This window comes from Achroia grisella, unplaced genomic scaffold (assembly GCF_030625045.1).
Source record: "Achroia grisella isolate CSIRO2021 unplaced genomic scaffold, CSIRO_AGI_Agris_v1 utg152, whole genome shotgun sequence".
NCBI lineage: Eukaryota > Metazoa > Arthropoda > Insecta > Lepidoptera > Pyralidae > Achroia > Achroia grisella.
Genome location: NW_026712648.1, coordinates 1,487,067 through 1,503,169, shown reverse-complemented (window position 1 = coordinate 1,503,169; position 16,103 = coordinate 1,487,067). Strand labels below are relative to the sequence as shown.

At 38.1% G+C, this 16,103-nt stretch overlaps 1 protein-coding gene across 1 annotated transcript; it reads right to left on the bottom strand.

Annotated features, from left to right (window-relative positions):
* Nucleotides 1–14,180: 14,180 nt before the first annotated feature.
* Nucleotides 14,181–15,241, bottom strand: LOC131840924 (uncharacterized). The gene is made up of 2 exons (XM_059189138.1): nt 15,011–15,241; nt 14,181–14,702 (listed from the first exon to the last, which is right to left on the bottom strand). Exons 1-2 carry the CDS (start codon nt 15,239–15,241, stop codon nt 14,181–14,183), a joined length of 753 nt encoding a protein of 250 aa, XP_059045121.1.
* Nucleotides 15,242–16,103: the final 862 nt, after the last annotated feature.

The following is a 16,103-nucleotide window of genomic DNA, read 5'->3' as shown; positions in this document are numbered from 1 at the left end:
GAGTGTTCTGAAATATGGTAAAGACCAAATCAAAATCTGTTACTACGTTTAAAAGAAGTAATCGGAGAAACAAACTGAGAGATATTAACAGATTCTTTGTCTTATACTATTAAAGATTCTAAGGAGCAAAAGGTAGAGTAATACAATCATAGACGCTGTGTAAGTACATACTGGCTCGTATGTTGGCAACCCAAATTAATTTTAAGCTTGGCATATCCGCATGTAACTCGCGGCCTTGGCGCATGTGCTTGCTCAGTATAATTTTATTCTGTACTTATTGTTCCGTATCATGATGATGAAAATGGCTCTGGTTGGTACGTGCTAACGTTGTCTCATGCCTGTTTTTATCATGATCGTATTGCCAAAATACATTATTAATCCAGTTTTGATTAACATCAGTGAATTCCAAAAATGTTTAAATATACTAAGAAGCCTTGACGAGTACGTAGAATTTTATAGGCTGATAAAACTGATATTACAAATAAATAAATACTAAAAATAGTTAATTGCAAAATGGATCATCAAATTCCATATCCAGAAAAGAGTTCCATAGTTCCATAATTACATAGTTCCGGCATAAAAGTTTTCATAGATATTTTACTTTTCGTCTAAAAAAATATAGAGTATACTAACTACTTCTTGTATTAATTTTATTAATAAACTTAAAAATATATTTTTACACTGTTATAGTTATAACTGTGATTTTCATGTAGATGCAAAACACAATGCTTCGCCTTTGTTTTCCTAAATTATATTGTTCTACCGCATGCGACTTCGATATAAACCCATTTTTAGTTTTTGGTGCCCATTTAAAATTACACGCCGACTTTTTATCCCGACCGCAGTCCAAGATTGGTCACGAATATCAACAAAAACTATTATCATCCAATCGTAACCTTGATCTTATGTTCTGAATTAATTACAGCTTATAATCATTACTGTTGCCATAACTAAATACTGAGAAAAATGTAACCATCAATTATCATTTAGACATACATTATAAAACTACTATTATCATATATTTTAGCTGTATAAACGGTACTTGCGGCTGATCATATAAAAATAATTGAAAAACAACTAAATACCATCGAGTAAGGCATTCGTTAATAAAGCCAGTTAAATTGCTGTATTTATATTATATACATATAAATAATCTAGATTTTTCTGATGGCCCTTGTTCTCATTATTTTCGTCTTAATAAAATCGTGACTAGCGGAAACTGCACATGTATATATAAATAGGTATATAAGTTAAAAAAAATTGGGAAAAATTATGGTCCAAAGGAAGCTATAATTAGTTCTATAATAATTAATCTCTAATATTTTTAATTCATTTATTAATCAAACAATAAATGCGTTTTATAGATGCTTTATTTATTTTTCTCATTTGATCACTATCAGCAAATTGTGATCTAAAAATGTACACGCGTACGAAGTTGCGGGCAGCACTAGTATATAATACAATACATATATTATTAACAGTTCATATGTAATTAAATTTATGTGAAAATCATTATTAATTTACCACAACTTACATCCTCATTTCTACACGGAATTCAATACTGTATGCTTTTACTTGTACTTGGCTAGTTTTATTTACAGATTGCAGCACATTGACCGATTTATAACTTAAGATTATCATACACTTCTCATACTTCTTTATCCCATTTTCGATCTTCAGTACAGGTACTAGAGTTGGGTACAGGAAATTAAGAATAACCTGTTTGTCACCTTCTGCTAATTAATACAATTAGTTGCGTTATAATTTTAATTTAAAAACCAATTGACAGAAAAGCCGTCCATGAATAATTTGTAACATATTATGTATGGGCTAAATTGTATAAACATGTAAACGATGAACACTGCCATGTAGATACACGACTCCTCTTGCTTACACATAAATACTAGGCGCTAGTATAGGCAAATTAAGGTGCGAGCTATATAGCGATCGCCTCGACTCGCTACGCCAGTTCTCAACAATTATGATTAGACTGTTAAAGATATTTTATTATTTTATTCTTACATGTCATAAAAACATATTCATTTGGTGTTACATTTGATAGACAGCATTAAATTATTCCTTGCGTCAGACGGCACACTACCACTTAGTCTCAAGTTATAGAGTTTGAGCTATGGATACTAGACAACAGGTAAAATTCCTAAATTCATATATCTAATAATCATATTTATAAATACAAATGTTTTTATCATGCGAGTAATCGAACCCGCTGCCATCGGAAATAAAGCGGTATGCTAAACCTCTAGACCACCGACACCTTCATACTAAAGGAAGTAAAAACGATGTAATAGGTAATAGTATAATATACATGCTGTTTATATAAATATACATATATCTAATTTAAAAAGAGAAACTGATTGACTGATTAACTTACTGCAAGCTGTGATCTAATTAAAATAATAAGAAATTATACTAACATTGTATAAGTGGAGGGACATAAGTTATTATTAACAGACTAAAGACAATGTAATTTACATTACATACGGAAAACAAATCTCATCGTGACATAACTTGAAACGTGTCAATTGACTAGCCAATAATGTCATCATTACTTGGACATCTGCTTCCAACTATAAAGAGAATAATTGGCAGTGAACGTACAATTTGCAAATTGTTAGTTGAGAGAAAGTAAACTGATTTATTTAGCGCGTGCTCATTTTGAATTGAAAATTGTGAAATTCGGATTCTGGATGCGATTTCACTTGCGTACAGTTATATGAATACTAAAACAGTAGGGGAACCGATGTTCTGATTTCGAAATCACTTTCAGGATTTTAATACAAAAGTTTTCCACTATTAAGTAAAAAATCTTCACTCCCGTTGTGTTATTCGCAGAATATGTGATTCCAAATTCGCTATAAACATTTATGGATTCATGGATACGACAATAACAAAGAATCAAAGTGTCGATGTCTTGAATACCTTATGAATATAAAACGAGTATATACCTTCTTTATCTAATAGAGTCTTGCCTACATGTACACATATATAATCATAACATATCTCTACATTTTGTCTATGATTAATGCTGAAGTCTTACTTCTCTGTAGGGTCGACGCACGATAATATTTCGTTTATCAACTACGTGGCGTACATGCTCGTATCTATTAATAGGGTAAGACAATGTAATCGGCTACCTAATGACTATACGAGTACAAACTATTCAGATGACAGAGTTTTATCTGGACATTGACGCGATGATTCACAATTTCATTCCGGTTACACAAAACAATATTTGCTAGTCTTAGGAGAATCCACAGCAGGGACCAGGCGCAAACTATGCGAGGATTCTTGCACAAATAATTATAATTCTTGGTCTTTGGTACGAGGTAAATACGAGATTATTTTGATTTACGTACACGTTGAGATTTCGATACACATAAATAAAATTTTCACGGCAGTCAAAGCTTTGTCACATCTGCCACAAACACGCAATACAATCAACGTGATCAAAATATAGATTTCTCCTTAAGAGACAAAAACTGAAAGGTCACAAACTGAAAGGTAAAGAATTCCCATAAAGTAAACCGTAAACGGAATTCTTGTTGTTACATCGTTTTATGATTTAAAATAAAAGCAAAAGTGCGGCTGATGCAGGCTATTGCAAATAATGTTTTAAACGCACCCCAGATGCATTATGTGATGCGGGTCGTGTGCTATGCGCGTGTCCCACATACTGGGCAAATTTATACACAATAAAAGTTTAAGTCTACACTCTAACACGCATAGATGATGAGCATTTAAATATACGATGGCGTGCATTATGACATTTCCTATTAGGGGTGAGCCACGAGGGAAGGTGTGAAAAATCAAGGCTGCAATTACTTGACAAAAATATACCAAACAACATTTACATCATAAAAAGTACACTGGTTGGTATTTACAAACCGGATTAGTAGCATCACGCCGTTCTAAGTATATATAATTAATTATTATGATATCCTCAATGTATATATTATTTTAATATTAATATTTTTGTAGACTAAGGTCATGGTAAAGTTATTTAAGTAATGTTTGTTTTCTATTATTTTGTCAAAACCATGCATCAATTGTGTAATTAACATATTCTAAAAATAATAGTAATAAACTAATATGTATAAAGAAAGGGTCCCACTCAATACATTCTACAGAAAGATTTATGTTATCCCTAAATATTTAAACAATATGGCAGTTACTTCAATTACAAATTATTTTTTAAACAATTAAACAAATACAAAAAATATGCTAGTGGTCATTGTATGGAATCGACCCTATTTTAAAAAGCAATAAGTGTCGATAAGTGAATTCGTTAACCTTTCTCCCCTACATGCGTTATTGACCGTTATCGTCACACAGGACATCCCTAGGGTGATTTGTCACAAACACCACCCTATTTTACTAACTGTAAAACGTTGATTCTTATATACTATCAATATACCTACTTGGTAAATATATATAAATATACCAGTTTTTATCATACCAAACTATTTGGCCAGTTTGTTAATAGTTGGCTAATGAGTACTGGCTGGCTACTGATACTTAGATTTTTTTTGTTAATACATACAAACAATCGTACTCATAAATACAAATATTTGTACTGTGTGAGGAATTGAACCCGCGGAACTTGGAAGTACAACGGTGTGCTAAACCGCTAGACCTCAAAGGCCGTAATAATCATCATTATTACATAGTCTAAAACAAAGTCCTATCGTTCCTTAAATTTTTAAAATTACGCAACGGATTTTAAAGCTCTTTATTTAATAGATAGAATGTTTCTAGAAGAAGGTTTATATATATATATATAATACATGTACACCCGTGCGAATACGGGGCGAGTAGCTTTTCAATACGACAAGAAACCCACACCTTGCACTGGGACTTGAAATATAATGTCATCACTTGTAACCACCCATTCGTCGCCATTTCAGAGGAATAAGATGTTACGCTGTACCCCTTTAATTTAACTGCATTATCTCATCCTTTAACCGAAAAACATTCTTCTCAGCAAGCTATTTAGCGGTCACGCAGATGATTTAAACGAAGATTACTGCAGTAAACATAAATAGTTACATAAATAGATATTCAATACTACTCATGATGTAAAAAAATAACTATCCATGACGTAAATTACAAAAGCAAACGGCTACATAAGATAACACGGGAACTTACGTACCACTGTACGTAATAAGTTTCGTTTGTAGATTGCTTCCGTACTACGTAATTGCTTTACTGCACGTCCACATTGTGTTGATAATGTATTCTAATAAAAACAATCTCAGTATTATTGGCTGTATGGGACTGAATCTGGAACACATAATCCGAGCAACATTTTTCTGTAGTCTCATTTGTCTTTCCTGTAACCTATTAAATCAACGTAATTATTGCCCATATACTAACACCTCCATTGAAACCAATCTACTCTTTTTACTATAGACTCGATTACAAATTAACAACGAGTAAAAAAATATCAGAATCCCACGTTATGTTCCCATGACATTAATCTTCCCTGTTTTGATTTCTCCATTAAACGGCAGATTGCTAAATTTATTTATGCTTCAGTTTATTATGAGTCATGATAACATAGCCATAAAGTTGATTATACGACTTCAATATTAATAAGTTTATTAAAAAAATACGTTGATGGTCCGCATCGGCGCGCCCGCATATTTGCCCCATACACAGATTATAGCCATTCTCTAATTTGGGGTGGCAACCCTAACTAATCGACGGTTGAAGTACGCTAGTTGAACATTAATGATAATATAGTGCGTGATAAATAATATAACTGTTTCACGTTTTCCTCTTTTCGTACACAAAATGGTAGTAGCTAGCTTCGTACTTATAATAATGTAATCATACATTTGACTTATTGTACACTTGTACACATTTATTAACATAAAATCTACAAGTTTGCTATAAGTCCATATAATGTGATAAGCCTCAACAAGCAGTAAAAGAAGACGTATAAATATTACTCATTAAACTGTTAATTAATGATTGAAAATTAAAATATATTTACTCCACCCTAAAACAGTAATAATATAATATTAATTAGAGACAATGTGAGCAAAGGCAGACTTATCTCTAAAAGCGATCTCTTACAGTCAATGCAACACAGCGTGGCTTAGGAAGTAGTGAATTAGAAGCAGCAATGAAAATTATAATTAAAAAGAAATATAAAAACGTATGTTATAGGTTAACAGAGCGGAGAAAAAAAATGATTTTCAGTCGATTTACAAGAATATGAATGAAAAGAAAAATATATAAAACTTATGCAGCATAGGGCCGGGCCGCATAAGAATATTATCGCAAATTGTAATAAGAATTTTTATTTATCTAAGGTTTTTAGAGCCGTTAATACAGTTATTGATCCTAGTTCTGATTTAAGCAGTTTTACTTTTTTTAAATCTATAATACATATAGTATGTATTACTTACATATTTAAAATTATTTAAATTTTGTTTTTTATAGCAGTTGAGAGTGTAGCACACTCTCTAGTATATTTATGCTTTTTAAGGAAGTGAAATAGTTTGTGATCCCTTCTCCCCTTAATTGGAATAATTAGAAATATATTTAATTACAAATAAATAATATTATAGGTGGTTCATAATACGTAACACAAACAAATAAGATCTACAACTTGTAGGAAATACGTACTTACAATCTAGTGAACAATTAAATATAACTCATGTTGTAATTTACAATGGAGGCTAGTTCTTATCTTAGCGAAATCAATATTGTAATTGTAAATGAGCCAACCGTCACAATATAATACCGGAAAAGAACGCATCGCGTTCACAATATTGCGGTCCCGTGCTTTAATGACTGTTAGTAATGAAATTGAGATAATCTGTTTTATTTTCTATGATGTTAATAGTAAGTAATAGATAGTTAAGGTTAGAATTTCTAACATTTCAGAAGTTTTACATTTCTGATTACCTTTATGATATCTATGTCCTTTAATGGCTTCCAATTCTTTAAATGTAATATTTTAGATGTTATTCTGTTTTATTAAAAGCAAGACCCATAGAATATATAATAGTACCAGACTGTACAAATGAGACTAAATAACAATTGTCAATACCAGTTGATTAAATTTATATTGCAGTCAGCCGCAGTCTGACGAATTTTATATATCTTTGTAAACATAATTATTGCCAAAAAATCAAGTTTCATCTTTCATTGCTCTCATTTAGTCGTTCATTTAATCGTTAGGGCCGATTTCTAACAATACTAAACTTGAAGCCAGATTATACTCTGTTTCCCTAAGTAAGTAATTAAAATGCAAATGGATAGACAAAACACACCTAACGAAATTAAATATATGCGATCCAGTCACTTAACTACGGAACTCTAAAAACGGGGCATGAAACGAGCAAGGAGGCGCTAGGCGTGGGGAATATGTACTAGGAGCCCGCATCGTAGTTATTAGCGGTACTCCAATCTATAACTATCAAGCCCCTACGCGGGTATTTACAATGAGAGGGTGCACGCGTTTGAATTAAAATGCTAGATCGATTTCTAACGAAAGTATGATTTATCCTATTTTTGTACTAGTTATACTGTTTCCCACGACGGCACTCGCGAGGAATGTTGCCCGTTGACATGTTAAATTCTTACATAAATTCTTTGTCAATTTGGTTCATTATGTTATATATTAACATAATGAATATATAGTCTATGTTACTCCCAGAAATTAATCTACCTAAAAAATACATAATTTCTCAAAGATCACAGTATTTCAGAATTATATTAGTATAATATAGCTTTTACTAGAGATGTTGTTAGCGTGTCCATAATTCTCTGAACGAAATGTAACCTATCCTACCATAATACCACATATGTACCATATCCATGTCTCCTACCCCGTACCAAGTAGTATATGTATGTTATTTTTCATGATGATTGGTTAACCCGTCAAGGCGTGAAAGCGTAACAAACAAATGTACTCACTTTGGCATTCATAATATTTGAATAATAAAATCGTGTAAGCACAAAATTGTATGTTCTTTGTCCAGATGAGTAATAATAAAAGGTATTAGACGCTGTATGACGTTTAATTACAGAAGAATGACTTGATACAAGTGATAACAGATAGAATAAATAATAAAAGTATGTTTATTTTAGGTATGGATAATACCTGTAGATTATATTAAAACAGCCAGAGCCTTTCATTGCAGGTCTGACAAGATAAACATCTTGCGACTGTATGAAATCAATGTGTGAATAAACCAGAAATTAAAACAAAATCACATTATAACTAACTGGCAAGAAGTTTATATGTACATCTCAAACAATCGACTACATTGAATTTTCAATTTACATAGACTTGTGTATTCATACAATGGAAAGGCTCAAGGGCATGAAGGCTGTATCTTATGATTCGCTCGACTGATACTGATACACCCGTTTATATATTGGTCTAGTCATTTATAAAATTTAGTTAAAACCAGTTGAGACATTTTGTTGTATCACAAAAGGATAGACTTCTTGTAGTGCCAGATTTGGGTTGACAATGCTTATTTACGGGATCCTAACGAATTTATCAACTAAAAGAAAAATATTGGATATAAATGGAATAACTTTTCAAGTAAGGGGTAGCTTCAATTTTGCATACAAATTATTATTCCTTATAAATTATCTTTTAAAAATAGTAAAAAAATATCAGTCCAAGTGTAAATCAACTAGTTTAGTATATATCTTATATTTAATGACAATTTTATTATCATTACATTTTCAAGGGATAATGGAACAGGATCGACGTTCTTCAGTCAGTTCTAGGATCGAAATTTTTTGGTGGCTTTTTTTCGGTTTAATTGGACCAACTCATCTAACGTAGTGAACGATTTCAATTAATTTTAATTCTAATTATATTGTTAATAATGATTTTACTTTTAGGTATCAAGTGTGCTCTCGCCTGTAATTGTTATGTAACGAAAAATGCAAGCAATAGTCATAATATATTTTTTTCATTGTATGTAAATCGTTCCCTTTCAATGATGTGAGTACTCATAGATATACACAAAACTCGTCAAGTTAGTTGTTAACTTGTTACAGTTGTTAGTAATTAATGCAGAAGTAGCGATAGATTGCGATTTCCTACATCGCGCAATATTATATGTATGTAAATGACAATTTTATGTTAATAAGTTGTAAAACAAAGTGCTACAACAATAGATGTGACCTTGTCATTTAGCCGGGTGAATAAAACGTATCCTGCGTAGATAATGTCATTTGGTTTACATTTATTCTTGTTATACTCGTAGGTACTACAATCTCCCCTTGCTTGTTCTGGTTTATAATGCCATGTTTGTTTCCAAGTTGTAAAGTGTGACTATGGCGTTTATTTCTTGGTTGACAAACAAGTTTTATAAGTTTATTTAATACATAAACATTGTTTGTTGCGAAAAATGAATCTACAGGTATCATTATTTTTCCATCTGTAATTGGTGAACTAAATAATGAAACAATACTGGAATTTTAATAAAGAAATTAAGATTAAAAAGTAATTATATTTATTTCAGAAGTCAAACAAATAATTAACATGTATGTACCTATACATAGATATATATGTACTATAATGTGTGAAATGTACATATAGGTTTCTTTCTAGTAATTCACAATATTAAAAATATGTTCTTAGAGATGTCTCATAATATAATTAATACTCTACAATTACACTCTGTTTAAAAAAATCTACAGAGCTTAATATTCCTCGTTGCCTCCTACTTTTAGATCTCTAAAAGTATAACAACATTTTAAATATAGATTCATTGTAAATACAAGAATTTTCTCGGCAAACAATTAAATAACGTATGAATGAAAAAGTTCGAATCATGTGGTGGAGTGCAATCGTTAGAAGACCGACCAATGAGTGTCAGTGATCTAAATTTAGTTAATTTGCGTGCATCGAAAACTCGGGTCACGTTTAAAAACAAAGAACTGGCAAGCAGGCGACCACCGCCGAGCTTTCTGAGAACACGCCTCAACTTTATTTAGCTCATAGTTTATACTTGTAGCATCGTATGCTCAGCAGGAATAGTATCACTTGTTATATTAATTATACTCCTGTATATTAGCTGTATTCGCGATTGCATATAGCTGTTTCTATAATAGAATGGCGTCCATTTCTTCATTTAGGTACTTTTATTTGTTAAATGAATACAGCCAACCAACCAACAGTAAAATTAAGTTCAGTGATCGAACTCAAAATGTACATCTCGGGGTTGATGACTGAATCGATATATTTCAAAATTTTTTAATCAAGTTAAGACATGGAAGCAAGTTCATCTATATCATCTTTTTTTCTTTCTTCGATGCAAAAAATAGGCTATTATAATATTATTACAGACATAGAGCTAAGATATTTCATGGCTATTATTTTAAAAGTTTCGTTAAATCATTGCATTATATATGTAATTTTTAAAGTTCTGTATTTCTTGACCAACTAAACTTAAGATATTATTAGCACTAAAATTATTAACCAGGCCATTAAAAATATAATTAACTAAAATTTATGATCAAAACAATAAAATCTAATAAATTATCAACTATAGCCGATGATGTTGTAAGTGATTTGCGCCATTGTCGGTACATTCAATTTAATATTTTATATAAAACCTTCAATTGGTAAGTTTCTTCCATAAATCAACTGCTACGAACCAACACTGTAATAAGTAGGTATCTATTAACTTTTTTCGAAGGACATATTTATGTAAACAAGTGATAACTTAGTCATACAAATGATATGGAGGTAGACGGCTTACAACTCGCACTCAAAATGATAAGGTAGGTAGGTCTTTATGGCAATAATGGTTCTTCAGTTAACGTTTTTTTTACATTCTACTGGGAATCGCAAACAAGCTGAAGGGCTTACACCCAGCTGATGGAAAGTGGGAACTGTTTGTTGTGTGCCTACTTTTTATAAGCTTTTAAAGATTACCGTATATTTTAATAAATATTTTTATTATCCACACAATATAACGAATTTTTTACTGTGATTATTGTTGAGTTGAAATATCCTGTTATGTAGTGCATATAATTGTAAACACTTGTGCAAAAAGTTTAAGAAGTGATCATTCAGATACTAGTTTTACATACTTTTTTTTTTTTTTTTTTCGGACTACTCTAATGCTGTTGGCCGTAGCTGGCCTTTACAGCTTCACCGGACGTTATGGGGCGAGTGCAGATGGCACTCCAAACCCGCGGAAGGACTTATGGAGCGGCTGAAGGCCAACTCCTGCCCGACGGATACGACTTTAGTCTGAGGGCACCACTAGGGGTTCGAACCTCGGCTCAGGCCGTCGTAATTTCGATCCCCGTTTGAATTGGACGGGGGATCGATCGGAGGGGCGCCCGGGGGCGCCGGTGTGGAGCGCACGGGCGCGCGCAGGCGCCCGGTTGAATGCGCGATATTGTGTGTTTGAGGTCGTCGTCTTCGCCGGCGAGGACGGTGTCGTGTGTGTGTGTAAAAGTGTGGTCGGGGTGGAACGGGTGGGCCCGTGGGGAGGTTACCTGCCGTTATGGGGTCGTCGGGGTCAATGAGAACGTGCTTCGGGCGACGTTGTCGCGTATGTCGGATATTACTCCTCGGTGCGTAGTCGACCGCACTGACTATATTAATTGGGCAGAGTAAGTAGCGTCGAGACGCTTCCTTCATAAACTGCTTGAACTTAAGATCGCGGTGGAGATCTACGCTGCGAACGAACCACGGCGCACCGGTGGCTCGACGCAGAAACCTATTCTGAATGACCTAATTAAGAGCAGTAGGGTATGTGGGCGAATACGGGACTAGCGTAGGTCATGATGGGACGGATGCAAGCCTTGTATAATGTCAGCTTGTTGCGAAGCGACATTTTACTGTGCTTGTTAATAAAAGGATAGAGTCGCCCTACAAAAAGGCGGCTCGGTCGCGGACACGCTTGATGTGAGGACGAAACGTTAGTTTCCTATCTAGGGTGACGCCGAGATATTTCGTTTTCGAAACCCACGGGATGTTTTGGCCGAATAGTTCGATCGGGTGATTCATAGAGTCGAATTCCCTGCTACTGCACTTTTTTCGGGATTGACTTCTATGCGCCACCGACGGAACCATTATCAAAGCCGTCTGGCTATTGTCGCACGGGACTTGGCGGATGTAAAGAGAGCCGTGTCATCGGCAAACAGCGATATTTCGACTTTTAAGTCGGAGAATTTAGGGATGTCGTTGGTGTACAACGAGTGAGCATCGGAGAGAGGACGGCGCCCTAGGGACGCCGGCTCGTATGGGGTGCGGGTCGGATAACGCTCCGTTTATACGGTAGCGATAAGAGCGATTCGACAGGAAGTCTCGTACAATGAGTACTAGCCTGTCGGGGACACCTCTGATGAAGCTTGTAAATCAAGCCGTTGTGCCAGACTTTATCGAAAGCCTTAGCCACATCGAAATATATTACGCCTGTACCGCCTTTGGGGGACTTGGTGGCGAAGTACAGAGTGTTTTTGTGAATGTGCTCCGTGATGCGGTGCACTTGATGGACGCATGAGTGTTTGGCTCGGAAGCCAAACTGCTCATTGATGAGCAGGCCTTTGGAGTATATAAACTCCTTTAGGCGGGCGAGGAGGATTCGCTCGTATTGCCTATAGCCACTGATAGGACGATAACTGGACGGGTCGGATTTATTTGTACCGGGCTTGGGGATGCCAATGACCACGGCTTCTTTCCAGCTGTCGGGAAATATAGCGTTGGACAGCGCCGCGTTAAAAATAGCGACGTGACAAAAGTTGGGATGGCAGACTTTTGACTAATCTATTCGATATGCCGTCTGAGCCGGGTGATTTTTTTTGATAGGTAGTTGTTTAACTAGCGTTTTGACCTCATCAAGCGTGACTGGTGAGAGGGATTCGGTGGGCGGGGTGGACGCGATGCGTTCGACTTCGGTGTCTATCTTCTCGAGATGACCTGCCTCGACTGGGAGCGTGCTGGGGGAGGATAATTGGACGCTAACAAGCCTTGTCTTCGTCGAAGAAGGCTATAGTGTTGTCGGGTCGGACTAATGTCGTTTGTCTGTTGGTCGGTTTTGAGAGATTTCGATGCGCCAGTACGCGGTGTGGCATGGCGTTATCTCTTCTAGGACTAGTTTTCCCGGATCTGCGCGATGCGCTCCTTAACGCTTTGGTTCTAGCGATCGTACGTTTATATCGCTTATTAACCTCCTTACGTCATCGGGGAGCTGCCAGCGACGGTCGTCCGTCGCCGGTACCTCCCTGGAGCAGTCCTTGACTGCCGACTGCAGGTGGGTAGTAAGCGAGTCGATCGCAATGAGAGTGTCCTCGGTGGACTCTATGACGTCGGGAATACGGTTTAGTATCGGTGTGTCGGTCGATTCGAGAGATTTCTCGAGTATTGTTTTGGTTGGTAGTGGCGTGTCGGGCGGGGGGCCCAGAAGGAGGGTTACCGGTCGATGGTCCGAGACATGGACTTCTGGGGAGCTCACCCGTAGGGTTACGTTCCTCAGCAGTGCCATGTCCAGTATTCGGGTCGGTGGTTCACGTTATGGGGATAATGAGTAGGGCGGAGCGGGGCGATTATCTCGAATTCGAGCGAGTCGGCTAGTCGGTCTAGTTTGTGGCCGTTTGTCGTGGACACGTGGCAAATTCAAATCGCCAGCCAAATGGTGGCGCTGTTGATATCTGGGAGGGCGCGTAGTGGTCGCTTTCCAGCAGTAGTTTGCCGGGAGGCTGATATACGGATGCCACGGCGAGCGGTCGGTGGCCGGTCATGCCGAGAAGACAGACGGAGGCCTCCATATGAGTGAGAGGCGGTGTTTGTAGCGGTATACAATGTAGGGACAGTTTATAGTATATGAGCGTACCGCCGCCTCTACAGGCGGTGCGGTCGTTCCTAACTAAGTTGTAATTGGCGATTCTAGGATCGCGTACTGAACCAAGGGTCTCCTGCACGAGGAGAATATCGACTTGTCAGTGAGAAAGGAGGCGATTTCCTTTTTGTTTTTTAATCCGAACGCGTTAAAAAACGCTATTCGAACGGACCGAGGCTTTTCTCTCTGAGCTCGAGTACCCATAATTACAGGTTAAAATTGAGGATGGCGGTAAGTATGCCGATGTGCTCGCAGACGGCTGCGAGCCTATTTTGGGGCGACTCCTTATACAGGCGGAGCTTGGAGGCCAGAAGGGCAATCTCGTTAGGGTCGATGGTGCTGGCGAGCGACCAATGCGAAGTCCTGCGCGAGGGAGCTGCCGTTGGCCCAACTGGGGGCCGCGGGCAGTGTTTTGGGGACGGGTTTGTGTATGGGCATGGGCGGGGCCGATTGGGCGGGCGGGGCCGACTGGGCGGGCGGGGCTTTCTGGGCGGGCGGGTTGGGTGCTACGCTTACAATCGCCTGGGGTTTAATCCAGGCATTGTTAGGACGCAGAGGAGCGGGTAAGAGTGGCTCGGGTTGTGTTTGAGCCTTGGCGGGGGCACGTGCCGGAGCACGGTTGGGTGTGGGTGGCCTTCTTTTTGGCGGGACGCGGGGCGCGCGAGCAACCGCGGTAAGGCACGGTTGACCCTCTGTGAGGCACAACTGGGGGCGTGGGGGTGTTGGGCCTATGGCCGCAAATCGCCTAGGCACTTGACGCACCGTGGGCGAGCGAATTACGGGCAGAGTGCCCGTAGTTCTGACAACGGTGGCATTGTCCGGGGTAGGTACGCTTGCGAGGCGCCTCTACGGAGAGTGAGGATAGTTGGCAAACGCTCTTTATATCAAAGATCGATTTGCCTTCTGGGGATAAGTCTAATACGACTAGAACAAGGTCGATATCCTTGTTGCGTGAGCGCGACTGGTACATATGATGTTCGTGCGTTGGGTAATTCTGGGACTGAAGGTCCTCAAGGATGGAGTCTGTTGAGAGCTCCTTGGGTAAAATTACAATATATATATATATATATATGATGGGACTATACTATTTAGTGAGGTAGCCTTAGCATGGCTGAAATTGATATGCTTGTTTTTAAGCATATTGGATAAGGCACTTTTGTCCTGGATGATGACGGGGGCGGGGCTAAACCGGGGGCGGTTTTAGCGGTGCCGTCATGGGCACGCTTTGTTTTGGCTGGCTGGAGCCCTTCTTCTTGGCACGCTTGTTGCCAACAAGAATAAAATCGTCCTCGTCTGAGGAGACCGGGGGATGGGAGAGGGGACGTCGCCGTCGCGGATGGCGTCGAGCTCCATACTAGGAGCGTCAATATATCGTCCTGTTCCATGGCGGGCGATTTGGTCGGCTTGGGTCGGGGGAAGCGGCGAGAGCCGTTGCGAGTCGTCCTATTCGTCAGTGTCAGTGTTCGGTTCGTCAGTGTGAGTCATCATTGGGGACGCGGGGGGCGAACACTAAGTGGACGGGCTTGGCGGCTTTGAATGCTATAAAAGCATTTAAGATGCCGGGACACTTTTTTTCCAAACTGGAAGAACAGAGGCATATCGGCCTCTGATAAGTAACAGTGGTAATGTTAATTACCACTGTTCAAAAGAATAGAATAAGAGTAGAAATAGTAATATAAAACAATACAATAACAATACAACAATACAATACAATAACAAAACAATAAAACAATAGGGTAAGTCAGTACTTAAGATAAGGACGGTCGTCGGCGGGTGCAGCCGACGGTGTCAGCGGGGGCCTCCCTGCCGGGTGAGGCAGGGGGGTGAGTGCCTATTGATATGTGACTGAACGTCCACACACAACACTTCACTTCACTTGAACGAAGAGAGTTCCTCCTTCAGTCCTCACAACACAACACTACACACGCGGAAAGTCCGGTAGCACTGTGTCGGAACGGATGCCGAGAGCGCGGTCGACACGGAGGCCCCGGGCCACGCTATTACCGAGTGCACCTAACACGCGGCGTAGTATCAGTATTAGACCGCGCGAACGTAACTGCGCTACGTGCGCGCGCGCGGTGGTTTGCTCGAGGGAGCGTCAACATACGTGCATTCGCTAGCGCGTCGGTCAAATGGAGTTTTACATACTTAACTAAAGCCGTTTATAACACTTTCTGTAACCGAGCAGTAGTCAGTTATATACTATAATGCAATATATAAATATTTTAACTACAAGACTACTACTCT